The following is a 19,365-nucleotide window of genomic DNA, read 5'->3' on the forward strand; positions in this document are numbered from 1 at the left end:
TGAAAATCTCAATTAACGTGAACAACTTACATTTAAAAATGTCATTGAAAAGTATGTACAGTAGCTTCTGCAATATACAAAGCAATTTAGTCAGTCGATTCTACAGTCATCGTCGTTATAGTCAGTGTTAGTTTAGTCAGAATAGGTTTAGTGCAATATCCATCAATATACCGAAGAAATTCTACAGACAGTGTAAGTTAGTGGTGCCAAAAGTCGTCTCCAGTATATTTCATAGTTAGTATTTATAAAGTGGTGTTTCCATCTAATTACCTGTTTGTTTTATCGTCATGTTTAGTCTTTGTAAATCTAGTCTCTTGGTTGTGGCTATCACGAGGAGTTGTCAATTTCATTTGTGCAACAATATTCGGATGTCTTACTCTTCCTCTGGTCTGCTTATCATCATTTTGGGAAGTTTCTTGAAGTGTTGTCGGCTTAGCTAACCTATGCCTAACTGTATAGGGACGCAAAGTCGTTTGATTCAAATATTTGGGAGGTTTCATGGTATTCGGTCCATTTTCAGTAACTGGTCTTCTTATATGCATAATAGTTCTATTTCTAGGCATATGGTGCACGATTTGGTAATTAGATATTTCAGGACGAATCAATGTATTCGGGGTAGGGGTACCGTAGTCTACTAATACCGGAATAGGTATTTTTCCATTGATGTTTTTGTTAAAATCTTTCATAGGAGATTTTGTAACAACAGATACATCATTAAGATTTTTAGTGGCACTTTCTGGTTTGTAAACATTATACTTCATTGGTACTCGTGTAGGTTTTGGCTTAGCTCTAACTTTAGATGGTTCAGCGTTTTCTTCATAACTATCGTCATATTCTTTGTAATTCTGGGCCATTGGTGGTCTTTGTGGTTTCACTTCAGTACTGGGCATGTACTTTGGTTTAACAACAGGTTCATAGTAGTATTGTTCATCTTCATCATCGTAATAGTAATCAGCCATTTCTGGAGAAGGTTTTGGAATTGGTCTGCGTTTAAGTGGCGCTCGTGTAGTCGTAGTTGTAGTTGTAGTTATTGGGCTGTTGTTGTATGTGTTTGCTGCATTTTGATGGTTACTATAATTTTTAACTGGCATTTGAGTCGACTTTACAGCTTGCGCAAACAAGTTTCCGAGGTTTTGAATGTTCTTTGGTGTGCTAGGCTTAAATGAAACGGTACGGAATGTAACAGATTCGGTAGATGGATTGTTCCAGTATTGTTGTAGAGTTGATAGTTGCTGATGTGCCAATGCCGACAGAGGTTTAGGTGTAGAATTTTTTATTATTGCGTAGGCGCTATGAGGTTTGATGGATGACACTAAGTATGGTTTTGCAGTTGCAACTATGTGTGGTTGAAGGGATATGATCTTTTCTGGTTTGACGATATACTGATGTTTAGGTGTGGACAGAATGATAGGCGAGCCTGTCCCAGTGACTAATAAGTATGGCTTAGGAGTAACAGAAAAAGTATGATAAGTCTCTCCTTTATATTTATTATCTTCCGTTGGTTTAGGGGTGCTGCTAATTGGTCTGCTGAAGCTATAACTAATTGGTAATTGACGGTCATCATTGAAGTTTGGTGGTTTCAACTTTGGCCTGTTGGCATCAAGTGGAGTACCAGCAGTTTGACGAGGTACAAAAGCGTTATCATTAGAAGACTGTTGTTGTTGTTGTTGCTGCTGTTGCTGTTGCTGCTGCTGCTGCTGTTGTTGGGTTTGCCTAATCGGTTCTGGTCTTTGAATAACCTGGTCATAAGTCTGCCCTTGTTTAATGGGTGCCGATGATGGTCTTGCACTATTTACGATTGTTGCCACAGAACTACCCGGTCCAGAAGGTACGGTAAAAGGTTTTGGTGTACTCATTCCTTTATAACTTACTGTTGTACTTGGCCCTCGAGCACCAAGTTGGGAAATCGTCGTTACTTCAATTGTGGGTTTAACTATTGCCACTGGTCTTGGATGTTGATTTGAATTTCCAGGATTATACTGACCATTGCTTAACTTCGTCAAATATGCATCAAAATCGAAGTCTGGCTTAGCGAAAGGATTTTCTATATCTTTATATTTGTGACTTGGGTGGGTAAATTCATAAGGCGGTGGTGGGAAATCATCTCTGTGACGGTCGTCATCCTCGTCTTCCTCTTCTTCTGAAGATTCATCCTCTTCGTTAGAATTTTCTTCATCATCATAATCTTTATCATCTGTTGGTTTTTGAGCATGTGGCGGCAAGACCTTTACATTTCTAACTGGGTGTTGGTTATTTCTTATCGGTTGCTGGTTTTCTTGCTGATATTTATTTCTCTCTTGTTCAGAATTTCTATAATTTTCCTGAGGCCGAGGTGATGTGGGTACTGGGACAGGTTTACCCGTGACGATCGTACTAGGAACATGAGATGAATCAGGAAACACGAATGGACTGTTTTGATGATTTACGTTTGATGGTGTTGATGAATACATTTGATACTGTACATAACTCTGCTGGGGAACGTTATTATTAAAAAAACCTCCAGCCATTGAAGGAAATGTGTCACTGTTTAGTGATGATATTGGGGGACTTTTGGTTATTATTTGGGTTGCAGAGTTTAGGGGATTGTGAGCAGGCTGACTTGAAGGATCTGGTAAACTAGGTTTAAAAATTCCTTGGGAGTTGCTAACTTGATAGGTTAGGAACGGATTGGCTGTAGAATATAAATTATTATTATAAGGCTGTGGTCGTCGAGTGATCTCATAAAAATTGTTGTTATTTAAATTATTGCTAAACTGTTGGTATCTTGCATTTTGAACATTTGCATTGAATTTTGACTGTGGGAACTCAATAATTTTCAACGGCTTTAAGAAGGCCCAGTTTTTTCCAGGTGTCTTATAACCATTTTTTAAATAATATCTAACTTGTCTCTTTCCTCTCTCAGTATCATCTAAAGGTGAACCATCGGCATCTTCAACATCGGTATCAATCTCAATATACTCCATTTCTTCACCACTGTCACTTCTTTCTGACATTTCTTCTGGTTTTGTTGTGGTTGTAGTTGTTGTTTCATTAACACCTAAGTCTTTTCCTACCACTTCCCTTTTCCTTCTTAAGACTGGTTTTTCAGTCAAATCATTAGTAACTATTTCATTCGTCTCAACGTCTAATTGTCTGTCATTAGAAGAGTCAGTCACGCTGTCACTTTTGTCTTCACTGCAAATAATGATAATGTCTATTAGAGTCTTACTCGTGGTCATAAGTCATGTGTAATACTCTTGTTAGGACTTACCTGTAAGATTGGGGTGCCGGGGTAACCGTAGCAGTTCGTCGTTCATCGACTTGTGAGCCGAATGAGAAGGAGCCTATTTTACCATTGTTCTGAGGTATCGACGCAGGAATAATGTTAGAATTCAGATTTCTTCCGGAACTGATTTGTTGAGCTCCGTAGCCATCTCTGTCCTTTTGAACTTGTCCTATAGTAGGAGGCTGTCCTCGGTAAACGCGTTGCTGTCTGTCACTTTCAATTTCCTCGACGGGTGGTAGGTCGTCTACTTCCGCGTAAAGTTGTTGTTGCTATAATACAATAAAAGCAAAATGTTAAATAAAATATTCCATCATGATGTAAGTTTTCATCGTTATTGCAACATTACCTTTTCGTATTCTTGTCGGCTGAATTTAGGCTGTCCTCTTGAGGTAACGACGGGGTTGGGTTGAGCACGCGGCGGTGGCGGCGGGGGTGTGCGGCGGGGCGGTGGCGGAGGCGGAGGGGGGGGATCGCGTTCGTTGATCCTCTCCAACTCCTCACCGCCGACCGCGCTGGTGCCGTCACAGCCTACGTTGCGCGGCCAATCACACGTTTGGAGCTCGTGGCTAGAAACAAATGCGATGATTACATAATTATTACTCAAAGGTACTAGCAGTTACCTGCATTTAGATTTGGCTAGGATATTTAAAGAGCTCAAGGAGCGAATAGAACAGTTGCAGATTAAGTTTTTCAGCATATCATTCATGAACAGAAATGACTTCTACAAGCTGACGATGGCGTTAAAAGTGACTATAAGATTTACTGAGCGAAAATAAAAACTAAGTAGTTTAGTATTATAGGCGTTGCTTTTTCTGAGCTGTAAATCATATATAAGTTGTATACTCAAGCGATTTCAATATCGTAAAGTTTTACTTGTTAGTTAACTTCTAAAAAAAAAACTTTTTTGATGTGAATTTCCCACACTCAAACAAAATAAACCATAAACCACGACAGTCTATCTCTTTACATGAATGATGTTAATATTGTCACGCATGTTTGTTATTAGAATGCTTTTGTCTCTAGTGCTTCTCTTGTACTTGTATCATGGGAAATCTGGTAACTTAGTTTATATGAAACCTTAATCTTCCATAGCTTACAATGACATATTAAACATATTTTAATCTGAAAGTATTAAGGATAGATGTGCTTTTGTTTTTCATTAATAAAGCAACTTTCTAAAACCCAGTCAACGGTCAAACTTATCTGAATGATATTTTTTGCTCTATATTTGTAATTTTTCTCTTTTGAAGAAAAGTTATCTAATTACTTTCATCGTCATCACCATCACTCCTGTCATGAGTCGTCCACTGCTGAACTTAGACCTTTTATTTACCAGTTGACTGAGTCCAACCTTACTTACCAACATTGCCACTACCATTATTTTGCTCACACTTAATTCACCGTCTTCAAACAATTCTTCTGCTTCTACTTATAAACTAACAACTACAACATCCATACCTGTACATAAGGCCACCAGTGCATGACTCGAGTAGTGCGCCGCCAAACACGCAGACATAGTACAATGTGCAGTCGGTGGGGTGGGGATAGTAGCCGAACTCCTCAGGACAGTCGAAGTCCACGTCCCGTTTGATGTCGGCCGCTACGGGCACGCTGCGGATCGGGCCGGATCTCGACCGGGAGCGGTCGGACTGGGCGCCGAAACATTCTGGAAAGAGGAAAGATGATTTGGATTATTGGTACTATTGTTGTGAGGAGGAAGTTAAAGTACGCAAAGGAAGACTCCGAAAGTACGGGACCAACTAAGTTTACATAAGACATGAGCGATGCCATTTCTGCTGAAGCCATCCGCCAGGAAAAATGAAGAATGGAGACTGAGGTTTTTAGCTAATCGAATCTACGAAAAAACGAAGTAGATAAGGTTCTAAATGCAAATCTAGCATAGTTGATTGAACAACCCATTCTATTACACTAAATTGCAAGCAAAACGACCACAACGATAACCGATTAAATTAACGGCATAACGCAAGTATATCGAATGCATCACGCATACCCGCATTGTATGCGAAAGTGATATGCAACAATTGTCGCAAGCGCCTGCAATAGCACGAATAACGAAACTGCGCCGATACACTTTAAGATAACCACATACTAAACGAAATAATCACCAGAGACCACCGACGCGAGCCATAATAGATGTACTTAACGTTAAATAGGGATTCGACGATTAGGATATCGACATCGGTACTTGAGCAGTTACAATGCTTTCATAAAAACCAGTTTCTTTTGAAAAGGCTATTGATATGATTGTGCTTGCTACTTAATCTAGCTTTACAAATAAGTAATATCCCTACTCAATGTGTTACGTGTAAATTTCCAATTACGTTGTGGTCATGTCGAAAACTTAGTAATTAATATAGATATCGATACTTTTCATTTTCATCGAGTTCATGGTATCGATACTACAATCCCCGCACTAAAGCATGCAATTACCTCACTGTCCTTGCAAATTCATGCTCAGTTGCATCAAGCTCACCCCTATCTCGGCTGATCCGTTTATCAGATTCAGGTACGCAACCTCTTTGTACTAATCGATTTCGTCAAAGTGCAAACAACTGGATCTTCTGTTGTTCTATTGTTTTCTTAGAGCATTTAAACTACTGGAGCCACTATGAGTACAAGTCTCTACGAAGTCTGCAAATGTTAGCTAGTGATAGCTCACTAATGCATTTTTGGTCACAGCGTTACCAGGTATGGACCAGGTAGGGCACAGCTTATAGATGATGGAAAGACACAACAATGACGTGTCCTGTTGTTAACATTCTCTATGATTGTTTTGTACCAACTCAAAAGAGACAATAGGAATTGTGTTTTTCACATTCTAGGACCACTAGTGTGTAACATATTAGCAATAATACTTGATGCTGTGTAACATACGAAGCAAGAAGGTAACATAATAAAGTTACATCGACTTACATCAGGTGCAATTTGTTTGTAATTAGCGAAATTGTACAGAACATTGAACACTGCTTCATTAAGTAGTTTTATGGCTAGGAAAATGATGCTTAGTACAGATGTAGATACGATTTTATGTTCCGTAAATCCTTTTTATGGACACACACGTAACTATAAATGGGTTCTGATTATGTTACGTTGTTCAGATAACAAATATTACGTCTAGACATTTTTTTTTATGAATAAGTAGTACATAATAATATTTCTCATACAACAAATACATACAATAAACATATAGTTGATATGGCAAGAGTAAACTTAAACATGACTATGCAAATTTAATTTCAATTCATATACGTCCTTAGAGAATCAAAATTATTGTCCTTTAAAAGCTTAGAGTCAATATCGATCATCTTTGATGGATGGGCAAAAAATATTCTACTCGTTTTACTTCTTATTGCATTGTCACTTTTATACTCTGATCGATTCACTCACGATTAATCGACTCGATACAAAAGCAACCAAGACCAACACAACGTCCAACATTCTTGCAAGTTTTATTAAAATATTCACATGACGAAGTTATTATCATCATTGTGAAAAGGAGCCAAGAGTAAAGAGCCTTATCTTAATAGCAGACAATTTTGTCACGTTCCCATTGTATCACGAATTACGTGGGATGTGGGACAGCCAGCGAATCTCGCGCATGGATTATGATAATAAGTAGTTAAGTTCCTTTTTCAAATTCTGGTGTGTGCAAATTGTTCGTTATTCAAAATTGTATGCTTAGCTTTGGTTGAGCAAATAGTCCTTGTGTGTTTAGGAAAGTAAATAAAATTCTGCATGATCGTGTTTTGTTTTTTTTTTGTCTGTATAAACTTAATTTGCACTTAATTTTTTTTTTAATATTTGGTCTCTGCATTGTGCATGATGTCTATAAAAAATCTGTGTGTTTAACAATCAACCGACAAATATCTATCTCAACTAAGAAGTAATTACAATGGCGCCCTTTAAACACATAATGATACATTAAAACCAAAAACAAATCTGCATACAATAACAAAGACACAGGTAGAAATAACCAAACAATATATTAATTATCCTCTAAAGGTAATAAGCGAACCTTATCTAGATAAGGCACCATCATACCATACGTTTTGCAATACAACCTTGCATTTAAGACAACTGCTACGAACAATAGTAATAGGTATAGCGAACAAATGCTTGAATTTCCCACAAGTAGCTAATCCAAAGTCTCCATTAATTGCCACACGAAATTGTACCTTAAAACTGTTGAAATAAGAGTTGTGTTGTGAGTTAACCATGTCAGTGTCGACATACGACCGTCAAGGTTCGACTCACGATTTGCGCACGCGCTGTCTAAAGTACCCTAAGGCTTAGAGTTTACACACGTATAATTTTGATGTTTATCAATTGTAATATTAGTGTTAAATCGATAACCATCTAATTTTAGTTAACTTATATAACTCATGCCCCAAGCATATTTCAAATTACTTTTGCAAATTTATTATCTTGTATGCAAATCTTTCCGTACTAAGACCATCGACCTTCAAAATGCTTGTAATACGTTATTTTTTCCCAAATCATTACCGAACGACAAGTTGATACAATGAACTGAGATCGTTGTCACAAACATCAAACAAAAAAACATCGAATACCTAATCGTTTTTATTGAACAGTCTTATAGATAGGTACAAACAATTGCATCTACAATGATACCAACTATATGGGAATTATAGTACCCAGCAATTACATTAAAAAGTTGCATCGCACAAACGACGGATGCAAAACAGCAACACGCCCACCCTAATGGTTAGCTTAACCATGGTTAAGCACAACCCGGTCTAGAATTAGTGGACAACGAAATCGATCCAGTTGTCGCAACCACCGGCTCTGTAGTACGTATTAGCTTATTAATCAATCAGATCCCTTGATCGTGCCTGCAAGTGTTGCAAAATGTAATAAATCCGTAATTATTCTCCATGGACCATCCATGGAAGCCTGAGATCCATAATAATGTCTAGTTGTGTGGGAAATGCTCGGCCGATTTATCTGCATTGCAATATGACGTGTTGAAATATTCTCCAACCATTGTGTACACTCGATGCTCTAAATAAACTCAGATCCGACGTTTCAAGATCGTTGACTCCAACATTCTCAAGCGTTTTCTTCCTATCCTAACGCGATTGCGTTTCCATGTTTGAGAAATCAAAAAAGAAACTCGATGACTATTAGGCGATAACTACAGGATAGGTGTGGGTGGTAACGTCGAATATCGCCAAGTGTTGCGAACATATTTGCATTCAGCCATGTTGAATGCATTTACGCACACCCACAGTGATTACAAATTCTCGGAAACAGATTTAAATTACACTTGAAACTAAAAAAAACACTGTCTCTTTAATTAGGATACAAGCAAAAACAAATAACTTCTGTGACACCTACATACACGTCTACTGTTTCACAGTCAACAAATATTTCAATGTCTGTAGTTTCTAGGAAATAAATTACCAAAGTATTGTCAAACAGTAGAAAGAATAATCTGCGCAGGCAATTCTCAAGTTTGAATGAAATATGTTTTCACAAACAATGCTTGAATTATGTTCATGCTGCCAAAGCCGTAGATCAAGTGGAATGAATGTGGGATCACCCAGCGATCCGTGTTAACTGGTTGTATGAGATTTTCTCAGAGGGCAACACACCATCAGAGCTATGGAACCTGAGAAACATGAAGGCAGGATAAACATGCATGTGGCCACGTAGGAGGTAAATGGACCAGGATAGTCAGTGGGTGAACCAACTTCTAGGATGAGTAGGCGAGAATGGACAGACGTGATTGTATTGAATGATTTATGATATCTGTAATCTCCTAATGCTAATGTAGTTAATGCAAATAAGATCAGCAATCTAAAAGAAACAGTGTTGGACGTTCAGTACAATTTATGTTCCTTGGACATGTAAATGGGGAACTTGAGAGATGTTACTTGATCTGACAAAGAAGACAAGAGTAAAAGTCGGTTTATTTCTGTCGACATCAATAAAAGCTCTTGTTTTATTATTAGAATCGATTTAGGATCAACTAGATCTAAGTCAGAGGTCAATGCCTCGTTATTTTTAGACGTTGCTGCAATTTTGATTACTATGCTCCAATATTATGCAAGAGCAAAATTTTATGTACCAAACACATGAACAATACATTAAAATCGTGATCGCGTGCCCTTTGTGGAGCGTTGACCTTTAAGCTTTAATTCCTATCTGCAACCTATATCACTTCGCCAAACTGCCCATTCGTGGTTCGCCTGCACAATATAGATAATGATACGTCAAAATCGGCCTTGGACCTCTCACTAACAATAAATTCATTATTATGAATAACAATCGTGTAGGCGAGATTTTTGAATGTCTCATATTCAATCCAATTTAATTCTGACACTCGATTATAATTTACTTAATAAATTTTCTAAGTTCATAAAATCTTACGACATTAGAATATAATATCGAATCGCCCGTTCGATTATAAATCGAGAGACTCAATTAAAATGTTAGAAAAGTGAATGAGAGAACTTGATTTTGTTATTAAATAACATCGATTACCTAACAATAGTTCTGACACAACAATGATTCGGTATCAGTAGGTACGATAAAACAGCGAAATTGATGTTGACTTTGATAATTCGACAGCGAACAACTATCAAGTCAAATATTTGACCTAATAGAAAAATAGCATTGGGTTCTGAATTTAGACAAGTACCTACAAATTTTATCGATTTTATTGGGAACTCTTTGCCCACTATATATGGGTTCAAAGATATTTATTCTCAAAAAAACATAATATACCTACTTATATCATACATATACTTGGCTAATTTTCATATAAAACAAAAATATTAGTTTTACTTTCAAGACTAGTCGTCGTTACTTCTTGTCTGAATTCTACGCTTACTAACAAGGAGATATCATGATTATATTCCCAAATATTTAATAATATTGATACAATTATAATCACGCACGATCATTACGAGTAATTTGAACATGATCTGTTTATTGCATTAATATTAATAGTTCGAACGTTAGCATGCAGTAACAACGCCCCCGGGTGTGCTTGCGTTGTATGTCCGAACACACCCAAAATTTGTTATTAATGCTATTTATTATCTATTTGAATAATGGGGTTTGTACTCAATAAATATTCAGAAGGCGCCGCTACTAAAAGTAATGTATTGTTTGATAGCTAAATAAAAGGCAAAAGGCTTTCTTTTGCACCTTTATCTTTGCAAAGAATTTATTGGGACACTGTTTTTACATTAGTGTATCAGGCAAAAAGAAAGGCTAGGTTTGAATCTGCTTATTTACCTTTTACAAGAAGAATAAATACCCATTTACATTGCAAACGTAGGACCTATACATTTTCCCAGATTCCTCAGGGCTGCAGATTAAAAACTATAGAAGTAAAATGGCTATAAGAGACGAGAGATTATCAGATGTTTTGGTATCCCAATTGTAAGTATATTCATGGCAAAATCAGTAGAAAAAAATTAAATGGTATGAACCAATTCATTTCTACTTAAAACTGTGTAATTGTCTGTCTTACCAACGTTATTGTCGAACATTTCAGTCTAGTTTCTAACTAGACATTGACGTGATTTCTCATACAGAGAATGAAATATAAATTACACATGGCACTTAGAACTGCGTGAATTTGGCCGATCATTGCACTTCGTTGCGACATTACTTTCCGCGTCCGTATTTTTGAACACTGTGCAAGGCATAAACTTTTGGAAATTACCTAGATTGTTTAAAAAGAAGTAGAATATTCGAGAAAATTAATAACATTAAATTTTCGTATACAATACATAAACAAATATATTTAGTTACTTCTTACTTTCTGTCTCGAGTAATCAACACACGAGCCCTGCACAGTGTACATCCATTAACATTTTCTAGAAAAAAAAATGGAGCATAATGTCATCGTGAGTTCCGATGTTATCGCTGCCCACTCATCGCTTGAACCTCGTACTTACTTTAGTTGTCACGGTGTACGGCCTCGCTATCGTAATAATAGCCGCCTTTTCACTTTTTTTATGCACAACTACTCTAAAATATGCCTCTACGTTGCAACATTCGATACTCTAAACTGTCTCAAGGTTCTGTTTCTAAAGGAAAGGTTATATTCTAAGCACACGTAATTCCTTTGTTTTGCGTAATAATAAGAATGAAGTGTTCTAGACTGCTAATAGGTATCTGTTTATAAGTTGTCTTGGGAAGGACGGTCATATTGAAATGAGTTGCTAATAACGTCTCCCGCGCAAAGTTTTAATTAAGTGAATGTTAAGTAATAATACTTGCATTTTTAAAGGTAATATTAAGATTTCCTTCGGTAAATACAGTCAAGTTTTATATCAACATAAACCATGCCGGATGTTTCTTGTAATGTAACTGTAGATGGCGACATTAATTTATCATTGATTTGTCACCGTGAAAGAAAAATGTCCGACGTCCCAGAAACTTGTTATTTACCTTAATGTAGAACACTTTTAATCTGACAAGCAACCTTGGCATTTCGTTGAATTAGATGGCATTTTTCGTAAAAATAAAAACAAAAATAATTGAAGAATAATTGCAGATATCGATATTTGACGTTAAAAATCAAGGCCAGAAAAATATCCTTAATATTTCTAGTCTGTGATTTTACGACTTATCTAATTACGTACAAAAAGTTTATTTATTACTACTTATCGGCTAGCGACTACTTGTAATAACTTCCTGCTCTATTTAAATCATTACCTTGAACAATTACGTCTACAATGTCCTGAGCGGAATTCGCATGCCACTATAATAAATCAACAGTTCCAACACTCCTGTTTTTTACTTGAATTACCAATTCAGACATCATTTAATGTTAATAGTGCAAAAAATAAAATCATTACATATCAATTTATCCTCTTATTTTTTTTTGTCCGCATCAATATGCATTTTAACCTCCGTGCAATATTAGACGTTATTAAACCGAGCAAATATTGCCCACCTAATATGCAAATTGGTTTTAATAGCGTTTCCTTTGAACTCGAGTAAAATGTCAAGATTCTTAACTGTATTGTGGGTGGCAGATCGTGAAGATCGAGATAATATCTCAAGATGATATAAAATTTATATGTAAATTACAATGTTGATACAATAGTTTAGTAGCGCAAATTATTATCGTGATAACCATTTAAAAGTGCAACTTTGTTGGTAATATCGACCATTACATAGGTTTAGACTATGCCCATAATTTGTGTAAGTAGAACCACTGTGCAAATGTCATCATTAAATCTATCATTTCTAGACATTGCCCATTATTATAATTTCAATGTAATATTTCACTGTAAATCTGGATTTATGTTTATGTCATAATATTCACAAATAAGCATTAACACTTAAGTAAATCTTATGAATCATTGGCTTAAAATGCCTACCAAAATACCGAATAATCTTTTCAAAACAATTATATACCTACCTTTCAAATTAAAATTGGCAATTTGTATTAACATTTTAAATAATAACAAGTCATCATAGCGACAAAAAACACTATTTAAATAACAATTAAACAAAAACGAACTCCAATAAAATGGTCCGTTAATTGATTAAGTCTGCAGGAAATAGGTAGATATTATATAAAATTAATGTCATGATTTTTTAAATATTTTTTTTTTAATAATGAGTAAAAAACACAAAGAGCAAACTAATTTAAAATCTTTATTAACTGTCTTATCGTATATATCATCTGAGATTGTGTTCATAATTTTTGTCCAACGGATTTGTCATTTGTGTCACTGTGCGATTATTTTTTGTTTTTGCTACAATAAAACCTCTTATTCCTTGACAGTTCTCTCTTGAGAATGTCAAGGCAGTGTTGCCAGTATCCGGGTACCTAAATTAAATAACGCAACTTGTAAATGTTGGTACAAAGGAGGTTGATTATAAACCTTTTTTCATGTGCTTTAGTTATTTCTACGTAGTGTTTGTACAGAGGTCAGTGCTCTATAAAATATTTTAATACACGATCGCAGATAACTTGGAACAAAAAAGGTTTTATTAGACCAACACTTTGTGGCAGAGATTATATTAAGTTCTATTTTTTGCTTACGAAGCGAGAACCTTTATATTTATCGCTAGCACGTTTATACAGCGCATAAAATAACAAGAACATTATAATAAAGTACAAAATAACATTCAACTTATGATATGTAATACTGAAATATTATAAGAACATTTGGTCCATTATCAAAGCTCTTGGAGACCACACCGGGGATGACAGAGGCATGCCGTTTACTAATATTAAAAAGTTAAAATTTGTTTTTGACTTTTAAGCGCTAATGAAGGTTTAAAATTTTCTAAATTCATATTATTTTATACACGTATAAATCTTAGTTTTTAATACCAAAGCACTGCTTAAGTGGAGATAATTTACAAATTCACGTAACGCGATAACATTGCATTCCTATTGCCTACAAAGGGCAGACAATCTCAATTTACGTTCACAAATCAGCTGACAGCTAGTCACGAACACTAGAAATTATTTAATACCTGGATATTTTGGACGTCAATATTATTTTATTTGGAGAATGTGACATGATTTCCAATTGAATTTATTTGAATAAATTACGTGTCTTAAATGATTGTAAATCTAAAAACCGGCCAAGTGCGAGTCGGACTCGCACACGAAGGGTTCCGTACTATATTTTATAAAACGTTCCATAATTATAATATTAAGTTGGATTTCGAGCAAAATTTAGCAAAAAAACACGTTTGTTGTATGGGAGCCCCCCAAAATATTTATTTATTCTAGTTTCAGTATTTGTTGTTGTAGCGGCAACAGAAATACATCATTGGTGAAATTTTAATTCTCTAAATACCACGGTTCATGACATGGTGACAGTCGGACGGACGGGCGGACAGAAGAGAAAACACAATTTGTGACGATATACGGTACTGTTTAGCATGTAAACTATAGGAGCATTGATACATACATACGTACATCACGCTAAAATTTACTAAACATTAACGAGACCTAAGTTTCCTCACCTGAAACCATTTTAATAATGTTTCAAATGCTATCAATCGATAAACATAGAATAACATTTAAGGTTACAACGAAGATTCCCATGGTATTATATTGCTAAATATTGAACGGTTTAGACATTTAGTATGGCATACCGTAACAGAAAAATTGTTAGTGCATTGTGAGAACATTTCACAAGACTCAAGATAATCATTTATAGTATTGCTTTGATCGATAATCGCTTTTCGATCAATGATCGTGATCTGTAAATTGTCTAAATATTATTAGGAGGTTATATAATTAATGTTTATACACTCGCTCGATCTAGTTTTGATGATCTTTGGACGTAGTTGTTAAATTTAGTGTCTAGAATTTATTTTTGTAAGTCCCGGTTGGCGTGAACAAGGTATACATATAATTAAATGAACTATATTTTTTAAGTGAAAAAAGCACGTAAAAGTTTATAGTTAAAAAACAGTCTTCACAACCAACAAAAGTATTATATGCAAATCAAGTTATTCTTTCAAAATAGAACTACAATTAAATGGAGTGGCACATACCAATCAAATTCTGGTCCACTGGTCTACTATTGTAATTTCAATTTTAATCATTCGTGATAGGTCAGGCGCCCACTGCGGTCATAAACAAGACAATACTGAAAGTGATTAAATTAACCAATACTGAAACATTATAGGCTACACCTACAGTGAGGTATTTAAGGAAGGGAGTTAGGCAATTTCAAACTGGGCCACAGTTGTTGGTATTTTGGTGTCTTGTACCAAGTGTCATTGATAAGGAATTACTCTGAAATAGATTTGATAGGTACTGATATTTTGCAATGGTAAGGGTACAGTTTATTTGAAGCAGTACTGACTGTGATATTCGTAGTCTCCAAAAATGTCTTAAGTCCTTAACAATTAACATAGATCAACGCTTTCTCTGTTTCAAAAACTTTCTTCTTTGATTGCTCACTGAGGACATTAAAGTGAGCAGCTTAGTTCCATTTTTAACGGCAAATTGTAGAATAAATAAAAATATTTTAGAAACAAACTTCTTACTAAACTACATACATATCGGGTGTGTCGTTCACAATCACATTAAATGAAATGCGTTAATGTACTGGTTAATATATGTCGATTAACACAAATAAAAAAGAAAAATACGTAAAAATAAAAAAAAAAGAATTTTTTAAACAAACTTTTTAACTGTCCAAACCCACTTTATATTTCCTGAAACCACAATAAGCGGACAATTTCAAACCAACATTAATCTCAGCGCAAAATCCTATTGTCCAGTCGTCTTACCTCATAGTTGGTCCAATTGGATTCGTTTCGACATTTCCTGCATTCCCCGTGACAAGTGGGCGCAGCAAGTGCTCGGTCCCGGCGACAGAGCGCGTGACTATCGCAATACTGGCCAACGTATGAAAATGGTATAAGTGATCGGCGGTGAGCGATTTGTCGCTTGAGCGATTCACTTAATAATATTATATTCTTCAAATCCCTACATAAAGTTGGTGTAAGCAGAAAATTGAACCATATTGATATTTAGATTAATAATTTAAATATTTAGGTGATCCAATTGGATTCGTTTCGACATTTCCTGCATTCCCCGTGACAAGTGGGCGCAGCAAGTGCTCGGTCCCGTAGACAGAGCACATGACTATCGCAATACTGGACAAAGTATGCAGTTGGCGCAAGCGGAAAGCTGCGAGCGACTTAATATTGGAGCATTTTACTACATTATTTTAAATGCAGCCTTTGGCCAACAGTGTAAGTGTGCAATGATCAGAATATTATATCTACTAATTTATTAGGTGGTGACTATAATAGAAGAAGAAATATTTAACAAAAAAAACGATAAAGTAATTATTTTTGTAAATAAGTAATTGGCTATAATAATTTTGACGACATTCTGAAATATACGTATATACCGATATATGTATATGTAGTATTACTTTGAAAATAACATCAACAGAATGAAACAAAAGAATGAAAGCAGAATCGTGACATCACCCAGACATTTCACACTGTGTCGCCTGTCTCAAGAAATTATGAGCTAACTTTATCAGATATTAAATCATGGCCGACACCTCTGACACAAAATATTTTTATTCGTTATGTAAGTAAAGAGTAATTGACAGCCTGCAGTGACCGCAGACAATTCGTGACTGTCGCAATACTGTTAGGTATTTTGAGAAACAATATAAAAGGTCAAATGGTAAGCGGAAATGTGGGTGGGCTGTGCACATAATATTAGCCGTTGATTTATTTACAATATATACAGTTTTTAAAACAATGCATTTTATTGGCAGATACTACTGTACTCAAATTCATCTTTGAATACGTGTATTTAAAAAGTATTGGTTTTTATTAGTGTTGCATACTACAAAAGTAGGTAAATTATTTCAAAAATCACAAAATTACGAGTTGATGTTCTAATTACTAACACATATCTAAAGGAAAGATTCTTTTATGAATGATGAACTCTGTCACCCTGTCGTTTTTCTTTACAAAACTTCCTCTAGGAATCACCATATCGCCCATCGCTTGTATCTTAAATAATGTACATATTTAAATCGAAACTAAAAGCCACTTAAACATTGTTATTGCTTTATTAAACCACTATTTGATAGAAAGTTTTATTCCATTACAATTTGAATGCATGTCATTCATTTGTTTCTTTTTTAACATACAATATTGTTTGTTGTAAACAGGCCTATTTTGCTTCTTTTGACTTCTATGATATAAAATCAATGTTTATTTCATTTCATCAGAAATACAGGCAATAGTTACTCAATACTAATATAGATCAATCAATATAGAATGTCATATGAAAGGTACACAAATGCCATACACACCGACATATCCCACAACCGACGACATTGCTAACAGTCAACACGTGGTATCTTGCTACAAATATCAATACCGACCGGCAAAAAAACCGGACACTAAACGCCTGAATGACTTTCACACATCAATACCGGTAACAGATAATCTAATAACAATTATTATTCAGTAACAAAAGTTGTTCCGTCGTTCCGTGTTCCGAATCCGATTGGCCGGTAGCGATCATGAATTTATCGTGACAGTAAGAACTGTAGCGCTTTCAAATTACATATATTAAGCAGGCATAGCTTTAGGCTTTAAATCTGTTGTAAGTATGCCTAAACTCTTGATAGGTATTTAATTATATATTGAGACTTGACTGTAGGAATATTTGCCAAGAAAGTAAATAAATCTACAAGGAATTTCTAGTGTTCTATTGTGCCACTTTTGTTAATATTATTCTCATTAAACTTTGCGAGATAGACGACATTATCATAGTTTTGAAGCTTTACAAAGTACCAGGAAATGCTGCACCTATTCGCTACTAAAATGGCCTAAAATTGAAAATTCTATTAATCAGAACCAACCTCTGGAAAATTATACAAGGATAAAAGCATCCCGATCAATAAACCTTATCATCAATATGATCCATCACGAATTATTATGTGAGTATAGATACTAAGGCTACTTTAATAAGGCTAGATCTAGCCTTAATATTTCGAAATAGTCAGCACTTATATAAGACAATATACACTAATATTATCTAAACACTGATTATATGTAGTAAGCGCAGCCTATATTTATAGTATTGACAGCTATATGTTAAATGACTGATGGTTCTACAAACGGATACATGGACGAACTAAAGGATAGTCTGCACTGGTAACATAGACGGACGTTGTCACTCGACGTTTACTTTTCTTAGATTCTCGATAAATTGATAAGTGTAGACGATTATACAATAGACGATGATCATTCTTACAACGAGAGACTTAATCGGTTTTTTTTTCGGAATTCGATTATAATAGGTTTAGTTCCGGAGATTCGCGATTCCTGAGGTTCATCTCGAAGGGATCCGATTTATTTCATACTGGCAGTTTTCCCGCGGTTTCACCCCCGTCCCTTGGGATAAAATACAGCCTTAATTACGCGGGAAGAGTGTAGCATTTCAACACAGAAAGACTATTTCAAATCAGTTCAGAAGTTTCGGAACCGAAGTACAGTCAAGAATAAGAATAAGAATCTTTATTTGCAGAGACACGGTATTAGGTACAGGTGTTTTGGTAAATTACATAACGTACATGCATATCTCACCGCTCAATCGGTATGCAAATTTCGAGTAGACACTGGTACATACTACATTGACATAAATAAAAATAAATATTACAGTGTCATACACATACAAAAGTGTTATTTCAGACAATTCAATAAAAATTCAACAATCGAGATTATACAATCACAATCTATTTAATTACACATAACACAAAATATTAAATTAAACATTATTCAATTACACGAAATATTAAATTAAACATTATTTAATTACGCATAACACAAAATATTAAATTAAACATTATTTAATTACACATAACACAAAATATTAAATTAAACATTATTTAATTACACACAACATAAAATATTAAATTAAACATTATTAATTTATAATCTTTTTAATATTACTTACAAACAATCATCATAGTGTGTTAGACACTACTTACGCATTGTATCATGCGTTTTTGTGTTTAATAAATTCAGAAACCGTATAAAAACATTTGTCTAGTAACCACTTTTTAAGTTTGATTCTGAATTTGGATAATGGGAGTTCTCTAATGGATTTTGGTCAACAGATGATTCTCCAATGTAGACCTACCTCAACATTCAATAGAAGCCAAAGTACCAATCATAAGTTTATAACTTCGTCTATAATAAAGATTTGAAAGTCCAACACAGAATTAAACATAAAGGTCATTTAGGTATTAATTTGATAGTTATTGGTGTTGATTATGATTTATTTCACTTCACAAGCGTGTTTGAGTGTCTGTATGAGTGACCTATCGACCTAGTCTGATTAGACAGTTTAGACTTGTTAACACACCTTGTCTGCTTTTTTTTACGTAATCATAAACACAGACAAAAGCCTGCATAATGCTGATTGATTTATTATGTAACAGACATATATGCAAAAATATCGGAAACAGTGTTACTGCAAGTTATAAGATAAAACGTATGTAAGTTTTTTTTTTAAACATATATAAAAATAGGGCTATATTGAGATCACAAGACGTCAAAAAAGGATA

The 19,365-nt window shown here is 34.9% G+C and overlaps 2 protein-coding genes across 8 annotated transcripts in view; both read right to left on the minus strand.

Annotated features, from left to right (window-relative positions):
- Positions 1-19,365, minus strand: part of LOC124629960 (mucin-5AC) — a 113,266-nt gene that overhangs the window by 9,041 nt on the left and 84,860 nt on the right. For all 7 annotated transcript variants that reach the window (XM_047163646.1, XM_047163655.1, XM_047163662.1 and 4 more), the window contains exons 2-4: positions 4,724-4,931; positions 3,612-3,831; positions 3,251-3,534 (exon numbers count right to left, since the gene is read on the minus strand). In XM_047163646.1, coding sequence (XP_047019602.1) covers positions 3,251-3,534; positions 3,612-3,831; positions 4,724-4,931 — 712 coding nt within the window. The remainder of the gene's footprint in view (positions 1-3,250; positions 3,535-3,611; positions 3,832-4,723; positions 4,932-19,365) is intronic.
- Positions 5-3,238, minus strand: LOC124630002. Its single transcript, XM_047163707.1, has one exon. The coding sequence runs from the start codon at positions 3,216-3,218 to the stop codon at positions 267-269; it is 2,952 nt and encodes a 983-aa protein (XP_047019663.1). The 5' UTR covers positions 3,219-3,238; the 3' UTR covers positions 5-266.

This window comes from Helicoverpa zea, chromosome 1 (genome assembly GCF_022581195.2).
Source record: "Helicoverpa zea isolate HzStark_Cry1AcR chromosome 1, ilHelZeax1.1, whole genome shotgun sequence".
Classification (NCBI taxonomy): domain Eukaryota; kingdom Metazoa; phylum Arthropoda; class Insecta; order Lepidoptera; family Noctuidae; genus Helicoverpa; species Helicoverpa zea.